The sequence below is a fragment of the Chanos chanos genome, chromosome 16 (genome assembly GCF_902362185.1).
Source record: "Chanos chanos chromosome 16, fChaCha1.1, whole genome shotgun sequence".
Lineage (NCBI taxonomy): Eukaryota > Metazoa > Chordata > Actinopteri > Gonorynchiformes > Chanidae > Chanos > Chanos chanos.
In genome coordinates this window covers 10,062,733-10,083,512 of record NC_044510.1, presented here as the reverse complement: position 1 = coordinate 10,083,512, position 20,780 = coordinate 10,062,733, and the positions used below count along the sequence as shown (strand labels likewise).

At 41.2% G+C, this 20,780-nt stretch overlaps 1 protein-coding gene and 1 long non-coding RNA gene across 2 annotated transcripts; both read left to right on the top strand.

The window, feature by feature from the left end:
- The first annotated feature begins 4,617 nt into the window (after positions 1 to 4,617).
- LOC115829921 (uncharacterized) lies at positions 4,618 to 6,326 on the top strand. Its single transcript, XR_004026002.1, has 2 exons — positions 4,618 to 4,881; positions 5,769 to 6,326. It is a non-coding gene; the product is annotated as an uncharacterized LOC115829921 (long non-coding RNA).
- Positions 6,327 to 13,856: 7,530 nt separating this feature from the next.
- On the top strand, positions 13,857 to 17,855 carry myl4 (myosin, light chain 4, alkali; atrial, embryonic). Its single transcript, XM_030793234.1, has 7 exons — positions 13,857 to 13,942; positions 14,316 to 14,423; positions 15,970 to 15,997; positions 16,180 to 16,329; positions 17,078 to 17,251; positions 17,538 to 17,615; positions 17,719 to 17,855. Exons 1-7 carry the CDS (start codon positions 13,889 to 13,891, stop codon positions 17,745 to 17,747), a joined length of 621 nt encoding a protein of 206 aa, XP_030649094.1. The 5' UTR covers positions 13,857 to 13,888; the 3' UTR covers positions 17,748 to 17,855.
- Positions 17,856 to 20,780: the final 2,925 nt, after the last annotated feature.

The following is a 20,780-nucleotide window of genomic DNA, read 5'->3' as shown; positions in this document are numbered from 1 at the left end:
CCGCCGCAAAGACCACCGCTGATTATGTCGGGATGGAAGATTTCACATGCTCGTTCACTACTGAGTATGCCCGGAAAACAAGTAGCAACATGCTAAAACCGGGCTCCGAACGGACACAAAGGACAGGCTGTGTCATAAATATGAACCTTCTTTCATGAGCAGATCCAGCAGATGTCCTGTTGCAATCATCCAAAAGGTCACAAACACCCCACAGCTACAGAGTTACTTTCAGCAAAGAGTTACTTTCACCCACACTCTGAACACTAGGGCCTTTTATAACAGCTCTCCGCCGTATTGTTAAACACGTGACGTCCAAATAGAAAAGGCCTCTTTCTTTCTCTCTTTCTGGGCTTATGGACCCGTCGGGGATCCTTTCTTGTTACTTAGAGGCTTTCAGTAGCGAAAAGAAAAACAAATTTCAGTCAAAGCAATTCTACCCCGCTGGTAGAATCGTCTGGGTTTTTTTTTTTTTTGTTGGGGGGGGGGTTCGGTTTCGCCGCCGCACCGCCCAAAGCAAAGCAGAGATGGGGCATTGAGACCTTGGAGGAGACCGATGATCCAACACAGACACATAAATGGTGAGGGGGGGGGGATGCAAGCTGCTGACAGATACTAATACGAGCAAGGAGCTCCAACCTGATCTTTAGACTTAATGAGGGCCCATGAGGTTGGGGGGATGGGGCGGGGCGGGGAGGGTACTTGGCCCCAAAGGTGCTAGCAGCCTCTCCCCTGACTGCACTGGGATGGCTTTGGTTTTGCTGTTGCGTGGCTTGGCATTGGAAATGCTCCTGACGGGGGTTCTGAGAACAGAAGAAAGTATTTGCGCTCACACTTACTCCGTTTTCGTTCCCCAAGGCATAAAATGAAGCCATCAGCTCTATAAATACAGTTAGCCGTCTAGTCGCTCAAACCACCCCGCAAGAGACAAAGTAGGAGAGCACAGAAATCCCAGGTGCCAATCCATTCCCTGATGGATGTACCCGTCTGAGAAGGTTCTGTGCTTAAGACCAGTGGTGTGCAAGTTACTGAAAATGAGTAGTTAGTTACAGTTCTGTGCTTAAGTTCTGCGCTGGTGTTGTGCAAGTTAGTGAGTAATTAGTTACAGTTACTAGTTACTTCTTTCAAAAGCCATTGGATTACTTTACCAATTACTGCATATAAAAGTAAATAGTTACTAAGGAAAGTAACTTTTGCGTTACTTCGAAATGTTTGCTTCAGTTCTCTCATTAATGCATACCAAGCAAATCATGCCTTGGTTGTTTGGATGGAGTGACTCTTTGGCCTGTGACGCTAGCACTGGGAGTCTTTCGTGATTAGAATCACTACTCTTTGATGTGGATAAAGTTCCATCACCTGCACATAGACTACAACTCACCAGTATATGTTTGTCCCTGACCTTGAGGAGGGAAAAATAATGTCCATATTTCCAGGACAGCAAACTCACATAGCCCAAACTGTTGACTATTGTGTAGGCTAATGCCTATTGATTGACTGTTTCACTCATTCATTGCACCACCTGAGGTCGGGTGACGTTAGATCATAAACAGAAAACTGGGGGAATAAGCTGCATTTGTCTGCAGTTGTCCATTAATATTTTCATGCAAGACAAAAGTAACGAGTATCGAGCCCATTTAAATCTCAGTAACTGTAACTGCGTTATTCGATTTGAAAAGGGAATTAGTTACATCACTCATTACCGCCAAAAAGTAGTGGAATTACAGTAACGTGTTGCTTCCAAAACTGCTTAAGACCCAATACTATCGTTCTTTAACCTGGCATGGCCTCTGTGTGCAGTTCTGGAGTGTAATGCCCTATAAGCTTCCATAGTCTCCCTGGCTCCATCAGCAGCCACAGTATCCCTCTCAGGATACATATACTGACTGTATGGTACATCATAACATGTATGTAGACACCTCAGGCCAGAGTCCAATGAGCGCAGGGACACGTACTCAACATGCTAAGGTTTCAGCTTAGCACAGGGAGGTGTAGAACAGAATTTGAAAGTGAAAACATTATACATCTCGCAGAAAAACGGCTAAAAATGTTACGCAAACACTTATTATATCACACGAATCAAATCTATACAGGGGTATGCAATTTATTCCTCTCTTTCTCTCTCTCTCTCCCCCTCTGTTCCTGAGCGTACCAAAAAAAAAAAAAAAAAAAAAGCCACACAGGCACAGAGGGCATACGCATTTTGGGGGTTAGCTCTCCCCTGAGGCAAATTGTTCCGCTGAATGTGACAGTAAGTGTGATAGCATCAAAGGATGTCAAAGGGAATTCCCATCTCCATTTGGTGGGATGTTAAAGATCCCAATGCTGTTGACAGAAATCGGCCTAAGCCAGCACTTTTACTGCGCTCTGAATCTATGTTTATGGGAGAGGGGTGAGAGCGTTTGTCTCGGTCGGAGAGAAAAGAGATCAGAGAAAGCGACTTTAAACGGATTAGCAAAAACAAGATGGCTCTTACGAACCACAGACCATTTGATATCGTGTTCTTTTATCATTTCTGTCACAAAAAAAAAATGAACCCACTGAGATGGCCTCTGGATTCCTCTGGATTACTGGCTAATGGCAAAGGAATGTACTTGACTCTTCTCATGCTCCTATTTATAACAGTCGAATGCAGTCAATGCAGTGCCTCACGCCACAAGTGTTTAGAGTATTGATGAATTCGTAAAGTCACTGTATGGAAATAGTTTGGAGTATCAGATGGTGAAAGAAGGGATTACCCCTCAAATCATTAAAACGTGTATGAAGGTACTTAATAGTGTCCCGAGCTCCTCTAACAAGACAGGAGCAGACTTGAAAAACTCCTCTTATTAGTCCTTAGAGATGAAACCCTTCAGCTTCAAGCACAAACACATACGTAACAATGTTGACCTCAGTGCACTCAATTCACTGCGCCTTTCAAATATTAGCCCACTACTGTTTATTTAGGAAGGGGGAAAAAAACAGATGAACCGTACTATTTGAATACTGACTTCAAATAGTACAGTTCATCAGTGTTTTCTCTGTAAATATCAAATTTCACAACAGACAAATAAAGTTTGAGAACAAGCTGCAAGGTCAACACAAACCTCCTTGAGCTCAATCACCATATTTAGACCGACCCTGCTGTTTCATAAAATCACTTTATTCATAGACTGAGAAGATATGCAGCACTCTTGATAAAACCTGATCAGAAAACACTATCTGGTTATAAAAAGTCAAATTTCTGATATGAAAGCAACAATATCGGAAATAAAGAAAAATAGAGAGATTGTCTAAAACACATTGCATGCACATATACAATATATTCTGTCACTTATAAAACCCAAAGCATGCACGACTAATTGTTCAAACACTGCTCAGACATTAATTATATAAGACGTCCTTCAATAGCCTTTAGATGTTATCCAGGAGTATTGCAGATACATCGCAATATAAATGACCGAAGAACCCCAAATCACTTTACAGAGAACAGTCAGTAAATACGCAAGAAGCATGCACAACAACTCAGTAATGCAATTACTTTAAACTAACTGTTTAAAACCCAACCAATGATGAGAAGTTCTGAGATAAGTTAACTGAACATAATGCTGCACTTTGCTAAGCCAGTTTGCTGTGGCTGACCCACATTGGTTTGCTGTTAGACCGCTGTGGCACTGGACCAAAAATGAAGGTAGTCTCAATGGCTTGTGGATCTGCTAAGGTTTGCTATTTCTTCAGATCAAATCTCACGGCAGCCGGTTCTCGTGTTAAGGTATCAGTCAATCCGGTTAAAGACGCGCCTCTCGTCGAGCGTAAGACTGAAAACTAGTTTATGAGTGGCAGAGGTCTTTACCAAACATCTAGCATATCTTGATTTAAAAAAAAAGAAAAAGAAAAAAGGGAAAAAAGAGAGTGTGATAAAAATTAAACAATCTAGGGCAATTTTGAGAAATGTGCAGTTGTGCTCCCTAAGCTTTGAGAGGGAACCCCCCCCCCCCCTAAAACTCTCTGTTCATGCACATGAATTTTAAGTCTATATCTTAAAGTCTAAGAAATATGCTATGTCCTAGGGCCTGAGTGGTCAGTTTCTACTTCACATGAACTGTGATGATGCTTTTATGCACTTATTATAGAAAAAAAATCTCTCATTGCCAGGTGTGTTAAAAATTTTATGCTTAAATCACCCGCAGTATCTTAATCAAGCACAGACATGTGACAGGTGCCCTTGGATGTTTCTGATAAATGTTAAGAAGTATATTAAATATACCAAGGTTTGGAAATAGTATCTTAGAAGACATCTTGGAGATTCAAGAGAATTTCCACAATGCAAGAGAAAAGAAGATTTAAAAAAGAAATTAGTCAATCAAAGAAAATGGTACATGAAAGTGACCCAGACGAATCTTTGTTATTGCGATTCATATCAAATAGATGAGTGAAAATTAAGAGCTAGAAACTATGTTTAGGAATGCGTTTATGCCCACATCTTCAAACGGTAATATACCGCACTTGTCAGGAATTAAATGTTGGCTATCATCAATAACAAACGTATCACGTTGTCTCGGTCGATCGTGTAAACATTGCAGTAACATTACGTGAAGTTTCAAAAACAAGACCTGGAGCCTCAGACAGCGAATGTCCAAGCACACATTACTCTCACCCCAATGACCGTGCATAACCTCAGGCAAAGACCATCAGTGCGCGGGAAGAAAAAAACACGAACAGCACAGTGATTTTTACCTTGTACGGTTAAAAAAGAGTTTTCCACAGCACCCGAGTTTTTGCCCGGTGATTAGTCTTCGTTCAAGGCTTCGCTGAGAACTTTTCTCCCCTTCTCAAAAGGAGTCCACGCTGTAGGACAGCTGTTGCTTACGCATGGGTGTCTTGAATGAAACCTGAGAGTTGTCCCAGGTAGGATCATCACTTCGTCCAAACTTATGACACTCTGCGACTACTCACTCGCACATGAGCATGATGAAAGTCTTGGTATTATAAAAGATACTTTGAATCACCAGAAAACTAAATCTGTTGTAAATTAAACTCGCGTTAGCAGTAGGCTGTTCGTGCATGATCTACAGTCTACAGTAACCCCTTGGTTTTATATTTTCTTTTAAAGACAGTAAGATAATATGTAAGTTTAATACAGTTTTACTCATTTTTTTTCCCATTAAAACAGAGTTTTTTGAAATTTCATGAATGGAATTTGTTTTATCAGAGCGACAGACGCTTAGTGAGTCCCTGTGAGTGTGTGTTCTTGACAGGCGCATGCTTTTCTTCGCGGGCCTTATCTAATCCCATAATTGTCGTCTGTAATTCTGTGTCCGAGCACAAATTAGGAATATACTTTTACTCGCTTTCATAATTTTATATCATATACGTCTAAAATCCGACGGAGTTGTGAGACTACTTTCTTATATATTTCGAAGAGGCCTGATAATTATATTCTCGCCTCACGTAATATTTAGTTCCAGTTCTTTAACCGGTACCGTTTCAGTTTCCACATTATTAGGCTACTGATTTCAGTACAGTTACTGGCGCGTGTATTGTGGCATATTCGTCAGGTGAACGGCGGCTAGGGTCAGCCGAAACGCTCTTGTTACTTTGCTTTCGTGCTACGGGATGTGGCAACCTGTTATAGGTTATAGGGTAACTCGTTTAAGCTCTAAGACGAAAACTTTCCTTTTACGAGTCAACGGATCAGCGCTTATAACAGATGTAAGGAGGAGTATTAAATGTCAACTTTTTGCATCCACTGATAGGACTTCGTATCAATATTTCTCTCTTTGCTTGCGTGACAGTTCGCGCGTCGACGGACACCATGTGAAGTGCTACGTTGTGCTGATGTGTCTTAGATTCCCACGGATTCGCATGTTTACGACACCTTTATACTGATATCTGGAACATGGTAAGCGATATCTAGAATGGAATTAACATACACTATTTGCCTATTAACTGTATTTAAAGAGTCTGCATTCTTAAATACAATGCCTAAGGGCGAAATTGATGCTCATATACGGGATATTTTAGATAACGGAATTAAAGAGTGGCGCATTTCTGTTCATTGTAAATATGAACTGGGTGAATAACATGTACATTTTCCATGTCAAACGGGTTTTACATTCTGACCAGTGTGTAACCATAAGTCTAAATTTTGGAACACATTTTAGCATATCTCAGCATATCTTAGCATATCTCAGCAGATATAGATATTTTTCTAAATATTATTTACCAAAAAAGTTTCAGCAACCCGTCTGCCACAAATTGAAGTCACCTATAATGCTCTTTAATACCCCACACACTCCTCTACGAAACTTGTCTTGTTACATACAATAAATTCACTTTCAGCTAATCCATCATTGCAACTGAAAGACTGTGATAAACATTCATTCATTTTCTAAGCTGCTTATCCTAATTAGGGTCGCGGGGGTGCTGGGGCCTATCCCAGCGTTCACTGGCCGAAAGGCGGGGGAACACTCTGGACAGGCCGCCAGTCAAACTGTGATAAACACAGTGACATATTTGGGTATGGTCCTGGAAAAGCCTCGATTCAAAGAACTCTATTTTCAGAAGAGATTTCACCGACGGTGACACCGAAGCGTCCCATAAGCGGGTACTTCCTTACCCTCTGATGTGTCGCTGTAGAACTGTTGATCAACATCGCCTTTATAAATCTGGGTGGTTTGTTGATAGGTTAACTGAAGCTTTGAATATTGCTTAAAAACGACCACTAGCTCAACAGCATACCCATTCCCTGTTGTTAATAATCTAGCACACTGGTGATTTTCAAATGATTCTGGGAAAATGAACAATGGATCCATTCATTTCCATCACATAAAAACAGGAAGCTACATGAATTGAACATATTCATTTACCAGTGCCGGTCAGTATGTATCAAATGAGAACATGATCAGAGAATGTAATGGAAAACATCAGTCAACTGTAACTAGATTTCAGACATTTGTGACTTTTTCACCCACAGACAATGCATCTCTCTCTCTCTCTCTCTGTCTCTCTCTTTTCCCCCCTCCCCTTTGTGTGTGTGCATGCATGTGAGTGTGTGTCTATATGTGTGTGTGTGTGTGTGAAAGAGAGAGAGAGTTCCTGCTAGAGTCTTTCTGCATTCTTGATGTTCTTGATGCAGATGAAGCAGCTGGGAGGAAATGCAATCCTGAACACGATCGCTCTTACCGAAGACGTTACCATATTTTTGTTCTAATAAAATAAGCATGCTCTTACACCAGCACGCACACACAGACACACACACACACACACACACACACACACACACACACACACACACACCTTCCCAGAAACTCCTGAATTGTGTTACAGAGACACATCCCGACGCCTTTATGAAACATGTGTTTATATTTACAGACTATTACGTAGAGATAGAACCATATCACTTTTCTCTAGCTGAAATAGCTGTCCTTAGAAAACTGACTACGTATGGTGTGATGAAAGCTATTGATACTACTGATTTCATAAAATATTTTGATGGCACCCATTTAAACGGAAATGAAATAATATTCTTAGCCACATTTGTGGTAAATCACAGTTGATTCAATACACCTGTTCTTTCATTTCAGGTTAGCAGCACTATAGCACCCCCTATTGGTGATATATGGTACTATATTAAAGACTGTGCACTTTATAAATGTGCAAGAGTTACAAGAACCTTCTAAAAAAGACACAAAAGGAAAAGAAGGGCCCCTCCATATCCAAGAGATGCATTTCACTTCATTTAATCATGACTGAACATGTTTTTACTCAGCGGTTATTGTTACTCTTTCTAATGGGAACAATATGTAAACTTTCTAATGGGGACATATGAAGCACCTGCTATCTAGCGTAATACACAAAGGTGTAGCTTTCCAATACCAGGGAGAAGGAAACACTCAAAAAATACCTGTAGACACACAGAAAACGATATGGGTTTGCCATTGGTCCCAGTTAGTCTACAGTGGAAAGTTCTTCTGGCAATGCGGTTGCTGCAAGAACGCGTAGTGTCCACATCTAACCCAGCCCGGATTTCCAGGATATGTTGGAGACCTTTTATGGGGGGGGCTTTTGGCCAGTGTGTTGTAATGTGTGGCATAAACGTTTGTGTCCCCCCCCGTCACTGGAAACAGTGGGAGTGATGGGGTCGCGATTTGAACTAGCCAAATGGTGACCCCAGACATTCCTAGTTTTCGAACTAAGAGGGACAAGCAGTTAAACACATCAAACCCCCATCGTTAAAGAGGTCTTAAGGTTAAAACACAAATGTGCATGAAACTGCGAGCCTTTGTTTTAAGGAAAGAGTGAGGTGGGAAACTGCACAAGCGAGAGAGACAAATTTGTCCTTTCACTTAATCAGGAAACACTCTACTGACATTATTAGAGCTGTAGGAGAGACTAAAAAAAAAAAGGAGACTATTATTAGTTGAAGTATATGTTCCAGTCTGTTTAAGTCGAATTGTCAGAATTAAAGAAGTCTCAGGAAGACAGTGAGACTTTTTAAAATGTTGACCTCTGAACTTTGCCCTTTGAGGACAACGTACCGTCATCTTAAACAAAAAGTTCTGTCCGCTTTTAAGATTATACATTCAGGTAAAGTAACTTATTGTCAGGATAAATCAGTGTAGCCAAAGGGGAACACCCTGAAAACCTGTAGTCGGTACTTTCAATGTTGCACTTAAATGCATTGGCATTAACAAAAAAAAAAGAAAAAAAAAAGAAAAAAAAAAAAGAAAGAAAGAAAAGAGAGAAAAGAAAGAAACCTTTTGGCCAGGGATGCCCTCTTGTGGAGTTCTGGCAAAACTGATCAGAATTAAATCTGTTCATATGAATATTGAATCCGCATTGAATTTTATTTATGTTTTCAAGTTAAAATTGAGGTGAAATCACTGTTTCACCTTGGTATTTCAAACCTTATGTTTTTGACAGACAATTTTTTTCTCATATAAATCTGCATGATAAAATTACTTTATTCGCAACCGACTGACCAGGAAGGAGTAAAGAGATGAAAGACTGGTGGGACACTCCAATGACCTGAAAACAAATAAGGACCTTAGATAGTTTTTTTGAAAAGTTAAAAAAAAAAATCCCCAAAAAGCAAACTGTCACTATTTTAATGAAAATGGACTTTTCTAACTTTAAAGAGGAAATATTATAACCTCTTGATCAAATATCTCAACAATGGTTTTTTCCATGTAAGTGTCAGAAAGAACCACATTGCTGGACACAAGTGCGGTGCACAGGAGTTTTAATGACAGGTGTAGAAATGACTATAACAGCAGGCAGGACAAAAAACAAGGTTAACAGGGGTCCAAAGAAGGATTGACAAAATAGGGTAACAGACGGCCAAATGACTATGGAACGAGAATACTCGAAAACGCGGCTCAGAAAACACATGGGAAGTGTAGACTTTGCACTGACTGATCCAGCGGAGGGGTTTAAATAGTGAAAGGCATCAGCGGGAACTAAAGTGAGGGCAGGTGTGCAGGATGAGGGTGATCAGACCGGCGATTAGTAGACTGGCGACGCTGAGAGCGGAATGGCTGAAACCGGCGAGGGAGATGGCGAGGTCGTTACAGTGAGTTTTACATATTGGAGATCTTGCTGAAAATGTAAGGGCTTATAGTTTTAAAATTGAGCTATATCGGCCTGTAATAAAATTTGTGAGTTGCCAGTTTAGATATCTTTCCTTAGTGGAACAGAAGTTGCCATCCCTGGCAGAACACTGAGTTTAAGCTAAGGTCACTAACTACAAATGCAACATGTTACTGGGTTGTTGTGGCATGGTTTAGAGAGTCTGGTTTTGTTGTTTCACAGTGGGGTGAAGACTCGTCACTTTTTAATGTATGAGTGAATAGAAGGCAATGCCTTGCTGGTCTGATACTTAATGGTTGCATTGAATTGTGCTGTGGTTCACAGTGTCATAGACCATAGACGGTTCTAGAAGCATCACGAGAAAAGATGAGAAGGCGTCTTGCAGGGGCTTATTCTTTAAGAAATATGAGATAGTTGTAAATACTGTTTATTCAAAAGTTTTGATAGAATTCGAGGAGTCTGTTTTCTTTGATGGGGGGGGGGGGGCTTTCTGAGGTAACTTGTGACACAACATTAGATGAAACCATGCCACTGGTGAGTGTGAGACTGATCAAGGAGTTCAGAAAGGGGAAACACGTCACTGAAGACAATCTGACGCAGTACTGATGGAACCTCCTGGATTGAGCCGTGTGAAAAATGAGCTCCTCTGCCTCGGACAGACTTCTTAACGACTCCAGCGTGTGGACTTGAATGTCAATCGGTTGATCACTGAAGGAATTAGGAATGTTAAAAAAACCTTCTCTTTAAAGTCGTTTAGGAGATAATCCAAGGTGAAAGAGGTGCGGCTGACGGGAGCGCAGAGAGGAGAAGGTGGAGAACTGTTGATGGAGGTTAGAGGTGCAAGTGTGAGTTTTAGAACGGAAGACAGTTACGTCAGCAGTACTGATTACAGAAGAGAATGATCTGAGCAGGGACCAGTGACGGGTTAGGTCAGCAGAGGAAATGGACTCCCTTCATCTCCTTTCTGTTACTCTCGGTACAGTTCGTTCTGAACACAGCAACAGTGTTACGTAACACGTGTAGAGGGGGGGGGGGGATATACATGTTGCATTATCACCCTTTTGTTGTGATTGTTGTGTGCATTATCATAGTTTAATAAATACCTGAACTTCATTTCTGCATGTCATGTCTTATCATGTCATAACTCCATCATGTAGTATTCGGGTTTTATAAGCATAATAATTAGATTAGCAATCTATATCCGGAAGTCAGAAAAGAAAGGAAAAGCAAAGAAAAGAAAAAACAAAACAAAACAAAAAATCAAGTTTGCCCAATATGGTGATCATTATGGGTTGTACAACATAACAGCTTGTAACTCTGTTCAGAAAACCTGTTTATTTATTTCATAATATTAACAATAAAATCTATCCATCTAGAAGAGTCCATGTCCACCTCAGCAATGGTTCAGTCACAGCAATGTCCCCGGTGGTTTGGAGACTTTTCTCTTCAAGCATAATTTCAATATCTGAAAATAATGGTATCTATCTGTCTATCTATCTATCTATGTATCTATGTGTGAGCAACATTTGAACACTGTCTTTTTCTTTTCGCCTTATAACCTTTCCTGATGATCTTTTGTGAGTTTCTCCAGGGGTGAATGGTCCCAGCAATGTGTGCTCATGTGGAGAAAGCCTACTGGAGCTGCAATTCCTCTTCTTGACAGCAGAGGGCCATAAAGACTTAAAGGGATCTCGCCATAAGTGTGGGTGGCGCTGTCTAGGAATGTCCGCAAAATATTTACTTGCCATAGAGCACCGCACAAACACCTCTCTTCAACAGTAAATGCTGTGACTACCAACACTGAGCAATATTCCCTGCTAACACGGTGCTTTTGAACTCTGAAAACTTTTGACAGGCTTGTCAAAGCTCTGGTAGGTGAAAGGCCTTAAGATGTTTCTTTTTTCAGCCTGCAACTACGTGTACAAAAAATGTCACATAGCATACGAAAAGCCAACCAGACAAGCAAATGACAAAATGTCAACTCATGACTCAGACACTCCTCACAAAGTACTGAAATTCACTTCCAGCAGGCTATACTGTGCTAGGGTCTGAAATTGATGATCCAGCGAGATTCAGGAGCACAGAATTTCCAGTTCTTTTTTTTTTTTTTTTCTTAAATAAAAATATGTCAAGTCAAGACCAGTCATCGTAAGTTGGACGTCCATGATGTAGTTTCATATATATCAGTATACCATCTTTTTTCTTGGGACTATGAAACTCCTCATATGATAAATTCTGACTTAAAGTAAAACCATATGTAGATATATGGTAAAAACAATGACAACAACAAACTATTTTCACACTTTCTTTTGTGCCACACACACACACACACACACACACACACACATATATATATATATATATATATATATATATATATATACTCTCCCTCTCTCCAGAGATGAGTTGGAGATGGGTTTGGACTTAGCAATATGACACACTGCATTTGTGGATCCCCAGGGTGGGTGGAAATCTCCGAAGAGGAGAGAGAGAATTATTATCCCTGTACCAAAAGGGCATCCTGTGTCATCAACCATGTCACCCAAACACACAGTGTCACGCAGCAGACTGGGCAGCCTCCGCTGCCCATAAAAATTTCAGCTGGATCGCATTAAACTAAAAGGGTTTCAAGTCCTTTTTTTACCTCCAAAAAAAAAAAGAGTTTGTGAAGACTCCAGCTTTTACTTAAAAGAAGAGTTTCCTTTAGGAGGGGTGGGGGAGGGGGGGAAGCAGGGTGTCCCATAAATGAGCACTCACATACAAGGTGGCAATACAAACAAGTGAGAACGGGCGTGGCCATGTCATCATCGTCACTGGTTCCCCTCACGGTTCCGCTATGTGGTTTGTCATTTATGGATCCAGTTTCGATAAACTTTGCAACAAGTCTGTTCACACTGCTCTGTATTGTTGGCTTGTAGTCTGGGGGCAGTCTGGTAAATTCAACAGCGACCTCCCTCCGACTCCAATTTCCTATGAATAGAATGATCTTGGCTTATTTTTCCTTAGAGACATCATTGGCCTGAGAATATTTTTAAAAAACTATTTTTCCATATAATTTTTCCAAGATTTACAGGTATATCCGTATGCATGGCAAGTACAAGTCTGTAATGAACTACAATTCATGTTTATACTCAAACCTAAATCTAACAAAAGAGCTTTGGGAAGAAACTGATAAGCAAATCTATTTTGATAGATGGCCCACATAGTTTCACTCTTTCTGGGTTTTTTTTTTTTTCAGACTTTTCCTCAAATTTAAGTTCTGAAAGGCTTTGAAGTTTTTATGGAAATTATTTCCGAGTGGAGATTGCATAGTTGTGATAAACTGACATTTGGCACATGGAGAATCCGATATGCTTCAATACAAGCTTGTGGTTAGCTGCTGGACCCTTTTTAATGGGAGGGATATCCCTTGTGTGTGTGTGCGTGTGTGTGTGTGTGTGTGTGTGTGTGTGTGGGCTGGTGGCGGTTATGGAGATGCGGGGGGCAGGGTTAACAGGTGGCATGCCTTTCCTGGTTAAATTGTTTTTACAAGGTAGATGCCACAACTCTCTGCTTGACAGAAGCTGGGGGTTAACCAAGCAAGAGATGATAGCAGTTGCTCTTCACGATAAAGCGAAGGCAGGAGATATTTAGCCTTCCTAACCCACGGTGCTCTTACCACCCTCCACGATGGGACTTCCATGGCTTATCACTCTGAAGAGTGAGGCATGCCAAACATCCAGACATCCTCGGTGCAGCGTCCCGCCTGCATGAGAATCTTCAGCCACTGTAATTCCGTACCGATGACAGCTTACAGCTCATGGTGAATGTGGAGCAGTTGAGAACCCTGGGCTTAGAACATTTACGTTAATAAAGGCACCAGTAGACACCATTATCCTTTAGGAAGAACATTAGAACGGACAACAGTTGAAGCTTTTCCTGTCTTACGGTGTCTCTTGGCGCTTATCGCGTAACCGTAAAAAAGTAGACCCCTCACTGGGACACTGGGGTCTGTCTACCTCACACAACCCCCCCCCCCCCCCCCCCCCAAAAAAATCATCAGTGAAATCCATACTCCCCAGCCACCTATTTTGGCTCTGAAACCAAAGGAGGAGCCGAGGAGCACATGCTCCCCTTCCGCTGAAGAGAAGCTCAGAAACCTGGGCCAGTAGAGACTATACTGTGTCTTAAAGGGACTGATGAGTTTGGATTGTATGCACAAGCAGAGTGTGGACTGAGGTTTTGAAACATGTGTCTATAAAAAGGGAATACACCCCCCCCCACCCCCCACCCCCAAACAGCGCTACCAACCCCATCCTCTCGTGTGGATTTCCTTGGTTCCTCGATGCGAGTGCTGCTTTTGCCGTTGGCTTCTCTCCAGTTCTACCACCAGTGTCACGTGAGTCCCTGTGCTGATATGATTTATCAGTTATTTTCATGATGACACACTGAGAACAATGTACAGACATGGTGATACTGTCATATGGGAGAGTGCGAAGGAAGCTTTGTGAGAGAGCATCACTCAGTACCCAGGTCACTTTCCTTATAAGGAGAACAGTGGCATCTCTAGTGGATTAGGCCACTCCCCTCTAATTCCTGCCCCTCAGGGGCGCTTAGGCCAGCTATATAACTATAAGAGAACATTCTTGCCCTGAGTCAACTCTCATCTTTCTCCAAACACACATTCTATCTCTCTCTCTCTCTCTTTCTCTCTCTCTCTCTCTCTCTCTCTCTCTCTCACTTTCTCTCTCTCTCAAAAAAAACTTTTGTAGAAGATGGCCCCCAAGAAGGCAGAACCAAAGAAGGAGGCCCCGAAACCAGCACCCCCTCCAGAACCAGAAAAGCCAAAGGAGCCTGAGTTTGACCCCAAGAGCATCCCGGTGAGTGCCTGTACAATGAGCCAAAAAAAACCCCAAACTTTTTTCCTTTTAGGAAGTTGTGTGTGTGAGTGAGAGATACGCACTAGATATGGATCAAGTACTAATGAAAATTCTTTGAATGGTCTGTTCTTGTTTGCCTTTCTTAATGAATGATTTGTGGTTTGTAGTTTTAGTTTGCCTTTTTTTGATTAGTTGGTTTTGCTTTGTTTTTGATTGACACAGACATCCATACAATGAAAGTATGTCCTATCTCTGGTAAAAATGCCTTTTGTTAGGTATGGAGCCACTTACTTGTTAATATTTGTCCATATATATATATATACCCATATTTATCATATTGCATATTTTCATCATTACCATTTCAAGTTATGAGTTTGTAATGTACTGATTGGTTCACAGTGTCCAGTAATGAACAGACTTTGGTTAAATCATTCCGTGCTGCATATTATGTTTGGTTTAGTAAGATTTGTATGGTTAAACCTTGTTTCTCACCGCATAGTAAGTCATTCTTTGATCATAGTTAAGTTATTTTCATTTTGAAATTAAAAGTGGAATTTAATTTTGCTAACAATAAAATGCCATTCAAAACAAACAAACAAAAAAAAGGTACTTGAGAGTCGATATGCTACAAATAAGATTGATGTCTTCAGTACAAAGCGATCAAAATGATCTTGACAAAGACTTCATACCACTGGCCTGTTATCTACAGCTCTGAGTCACCATGTCTCTCCTGGGAATGCCCTTTCAATCAGACAGAATTCCTTTTGTTTTAGCCAAAGGCTTCGAATAACAAAATATGTAGGTGTTCCACTGCTCAGCCAGGAATTTTACATAGAGTTTAATTCGAGTTCAATTTGCGAGCCAGGCAGTCTGCGATGTCTTTCGAGGTCCCTGGTTGTGGCTTTGCATTCCTTTGTTCTTAGCGAGTCTCCTCCCCAAGGACAATGAGAGAGGATGAGGTTTCGCGCTAATTCCCTTTGCTCCTGAAACAGACGTGAGTTATTCTTAGAGTTTATGATGAGTTGGAAACACAGATCACAGCTGACCTTGGCAAAATCACCTCATATAGCCTCCAGCGCTTCATGGCAACAGCTACCGTTTACATCCCCATGGAATTTATTGTAAACACACGAGTGATGGTTTCTCTAAAGTAAAACTAGACGTTGGTTTGGGACTTCTTCTCATAACAGCGAGATTAACCTCACACAATGGCTTATATTTCTTATTACAAGTACATATGTTGAATGAATGTTATTTTCATAACGCGCTCTGCAGTTTCAGTTGCGACAATCCTATGCTCTATCTCGCGTGAAGTAAATGGTAGGAAGAGAAATAACTGACGAACCACAAAATGTCACCTCAAGACAGATGTCACGTGACGTTAATGATGCTGTAACTCAGGATGACCGCGATAAAGTAAAAGCGGACAGTATCAGGGCCCAGGAAACGTCTCTGTATGAGATTCACTGAGATTGACAAAGCTTTCTTCTCTGAATCGTTTTACTTTAGCCTTGACTTTGAACTTTGATCTGCTCTCTGTTTTCAGATCGAGTTCACTCCCGACCAGATTGAAGGCAAGTGACCAGAGCTATGGGAGCACAGCTTGCTTTTCAGTGTTGCAACAAAAGTAGTTCGAGAAACCTGCTGTTACAGCCATGCTATTGATTTCTAGCGGATGATCGTTTGAAGATTTGTTCTTCAGACCCAGGTGGTTTACAGGAGCTTTGTCTCTTTGTGTTGTGCCCTGTCCGCGTAGAGTTTAAAGAGGCGTTCCTGCTGTTCGACAGAACGCCAACTGGTGAGATGAAGATCTCATACGCCCAGTGTGGGGATGTCATGAGAGCCCTGGGCCAGAACCCCACCAATGCAGAGGTCATGCGAGTCCTGGGAAAACCCAAACCGGAAGGTCAGTAAGGGAAAACTAGTTACTTAACCCTTCACCCCCAATTAACTAACCCCGCCTCCCTTACCCAACCGTCGTCCAGCGCTCTCCTATGGGTCTCCCTGCTGTCAGCGAACCTATCAAACCCTGGCACTGCGACACCTGATTCAACTCATCAACTTGAGCAACTCGAATCAAGAACTTGAGGAGGAGAATCCGATTTTCCCCACTGGTGTAAGGTGACTCATAAGACGCAGTCACACTGCTTTACCAAAAAAGACATTAATGATTGTTGTTACTGTACATTGAAAATGATCATTGGGACGTGTAGGTTCACCCTGAAGGTCTTTCACATGGAATTATCTCTCTTTTTTATTTTTAAAGAGACATCACAAATGTTAAGTTTGGATGAAACATTTTAATGACACATGACGCAAAGGTAAACAACAACAAAAAAATCTCAGACCCCTTTCTTTGATTTACAGTTGTTCTGCTAAGATTTTCTTTTAAACATTTATGAATTCTGTGGAATCTCACAACATCAGCACATGCTTTTTGGCCTTTGCAACAAGCTGGCTTTATATGTATGCACGCACATACACACACACACGTGTGTGTGTATGTATATATATATATATGTGTGTGTGTGTGTGTGTGTATATATATATATATACACACACACACACACACACATATATATATATATGAAGATTCTTCATTTTTGCAATATTCACTCATCTATGGTCATCTTAAATTCTCTCCTCTAATACAGATATGAACACAAAAATGATCGACTTTGAGACTTTCTTGCCAATGTTCCAGCATGTGTCTAAATCCAAGGACCAGGGTACCTTTGAGGACTTTGTGGAGGGGCTGCGAGTGTTTGACAAGGAGGGGAACGGCACCGTGATGGGTGCTGAGCTCCGTCACGTACTAGCCACTCTGGGTAAACTTCAAAACTAACATCAGACCCGACATTATGAATGCAAATTAATATTCCTCAGAAGAGTCTTTTTAACATGGCACCAATTACTGTTGTGGCCCCAATGGCAACAATTTGCAATTCTTTTTTTTTTTTTAAGATAGCTTGCTAAATTGATGAGTATGAGATTAAAAATGAAACATTCTCTATTGGATTGGGCCAAAATCAGGTATTGTGTGAACTGATGCTCTGTAACTATTAGTATCCTAAGGCGTAAAAGTCAATGTCGACACTCCTGCTCTGTCTGCAGGGGAGAAGATGACAGAGGGAGAGGTAGAACAACTGATGGCCGGACAAGAAGATGGCAATGGCTGTATCAATTATGAAGGTGCCTCGAGTTGACTTCACTCACTTGAAACGTTTTTTTTCTCCCCTAAACAGCTCTTTCTTACTTTATTAACTCTCTTCAACCATCTCTGTTTCCCCTCTAGCCTTCGTCAAACACATCATGGCTGGGTGAACGCAAAAGGTGCGGCCATCTCATCTTCGAATTATTACTCTTTGACGAGCGTATGATTGGCATATTTATTGGAACTGACAGAATAGACAAGGGAAATTACTAAAAAGCTGAAGTCCATGGTAGACTATAATTGTCTAAATGGTACTTTGCTATGATATAACTGTGTATGAAGATCACGGATGAATAAGCTGAAAGGGTCCGTCCTCTCTCCCCAGGATCATCTATAATCTGCAGCTTCAGTACAGCACTTGCCGTTTTCCTTTTGTATTTATCAGTGTTGTTTCGTGCATTTTAAATAAACGTTCAAACTGAAATTTTAGAGACCTTGTTGATTTTGTTTCTCCATAAAAATACAGTGAGCTTGGATCCTTGCATCTTCATTTGTAAAGACAGTTCAGGTACTGAGTGACTGCAACATGAAATATTTATTTCTGTTTTTCTCGAATTCACATCATATTCCTCTCCTCGACGCAACAACTGTATTTTACTTTGAATATTAAAGATACATGTGACACATTACATCCTACTGTCGTATTTGGGGCATCGTACTTGAGCGTCTTACTACATCTTCACTTCCAAAAATGTAGCAGCACTTGAAGGATAACGCTGGTATTGCATTCTGTGCCACAGCATCAAAACCACTAGCCTGTCTAACCAATGGGATTACTGTACTCGATGTCTGTGTGAAGACTGCTGAATTCATTAGTGAAGAATCTTGTGTAAATAAATGAGTAAAACCTCGTTTATGAAATAATCAAACTTTCGCTGCACGGTGTCGTCTGCTGTCACAATAAAGAGGCCAGGCTTCCAGAGACACCTCATTACAGCTAATACCAGCAGACCGAGGGGATAAAAATAACAAAAGACAAAAGCGCAATCATAAACCCTCTCTGTCAGTAAGGCCTAATTGGTTCCTCAGAAGTCGCTGTGAATGCGATTAAAATATGCACAGCAGACCTCACAGATCTTTGCGCTGTTCATTTAAAAGAATCACAACCACAAGTTCAACAATTCTGCGGCGCACGTTTCGTAAGTTGTGAACCCACAAGAGAGTTTTGGTCCCATTTTGTCGGGCCATCCGCTATGTTATTTTTTGCTTTGCGGTTGTGAACAAAACACAGTCTTATCAAACGGCCAAGTTTAAGTGACCTTTGTCGAATATATGGAATACGAATGTGAAAGACATTAAACTTTAAATGTCAAAAACCCCTCCCCCAAAAACCTACACCTGTTACTGAAATACATTGCTGTGCACCACCTCTGTCTCCATGCGATGCTCCAAAACCCCCTTACATTCTTGCTCCTTTTTCCATTACAAAACGTTGCTCTTCTGTCTCTAAGCCCTGCGTCAACAGAAGTTCATTCGACGGCAAACGAATGTATTTACCTTTGTAGTTTCGTCACCAGGGGCAACCAAGATGCTGCTCTTTGTCTGAATGCCCGCACGGCACCTGTTGAACTGTGCTATTGTAACTGTGCAGTTTGGATCCTCTGACTTTTTGACACATCAGTTTCTTAATCCTTATCAGCTGTTGTTCTCCCCTTGACCCAGAAAAACCCTGTTGCGTGGACGAATGTGTTGGTCTGCTGTTGTGTTTCTAAGAACAAAGCGAGCTCAACAGTTCCCCAAGCACGGTCCAGAGGGTATAAAACGAGAATGTCTCAGGTGTTAATGGAGTGAACACACTATCTCAAAAGCAACATCTGATGCTACAAGAACGTAGCGCAACGGTAAGCTCTTCCCATTAAAAAAATCGTCTGTCCGAAAAGAACCCGTTTTTCTTGCACGGCGGCCGAGATGACTCTCAGCTTCACAGATGAATGTGAAAGAAGTGAAAATTGGACAGTGCGGTCGGTAGGCCAGCACTCACAGGTGGTCCAGGTAACCATTTCTAACCATTCAATTTCTCATGTTCTACAATTCTTTCATTCTCTCAGAGGACTCACTCCTTATTCGTTTCAGTCGGGAGTGAGAGACTATCATTTCAAAGTTCTCAAGCTTGAAATGTTCTTGTTCAGACTTCAGATGTGAATGTAAACCTGTGAACAGTGAGCAGTGAATTTGTCCTGTGCATTTAACCCATCCAACACACCAGTAGTGAACACACACACACACACCAGACACAGGAGCAGTGGACAGCAGTCCTTGCGCCCAGGAAGCATTGGGGTTAAGTGCCTTGCTCAAGGGCACACAGCCGTGGATGTTGATCCTGGGAATCGAACCGCCAACCCCTGGGTCATGAGCCCGGTTCTCTAACCTGTAGACATACTCACATAAGCCGAACAATAAAGACTTGTTGATTCAAGTGCAGTAACTGACGTACAGGATGTCTTGTCTTATGGAGATTTGTGCTTGCTAAAACCTGAAGGTCATCTTCTGTTAGGTTTCAAAGCTCTTCATAAAAGGGTGTTTTGAAAAAGAGCATCCACTCAATGCATAAATTAAGTCTATTAAACAAAGTTTGTTAATATTGAGGGCACGTTTGTATTCCTGTCTAGAAAACAGCAATGTGACAGTTTCTGTCTGTGCTTTTAAAAGGAATGTTTGTTATCACTGTCCTTAAGTAATATGGTGGTCAGACAGAGTGCAATCAATTATTTAACAAGGGCACCACCACATGGCTGGAAAAGGAATTTCAACCAGACTGCCCGATTGTGTTGACTTTTGTTATAACTTGCATTAATCAGCACCATGTGCCACAAACAGATGGTAAAATCTCATCCCCAGTTTGTTGAAACAGTGGATTTTGCACACACATTAAATACAGCAGCCATAATGCAGAAAGCAAATGACAATCTACGTGCCTCAAATGGCAGAGAAGAAAAATCTGAACACTAATTGACATCTGTGTCCTCTGAAAATGTCACACAGTCTAATTTAGATCTGATATCATCGATTATGCAATATGTGCACAACATAGTAGCCACACAGAATATGGGTGTTACCATTGATATTATTAATTTAAACCAATATCATGTAACTTCTAGCCAAAAAGAACTACACTTAAGTACAATTACACTATAATAACCTAT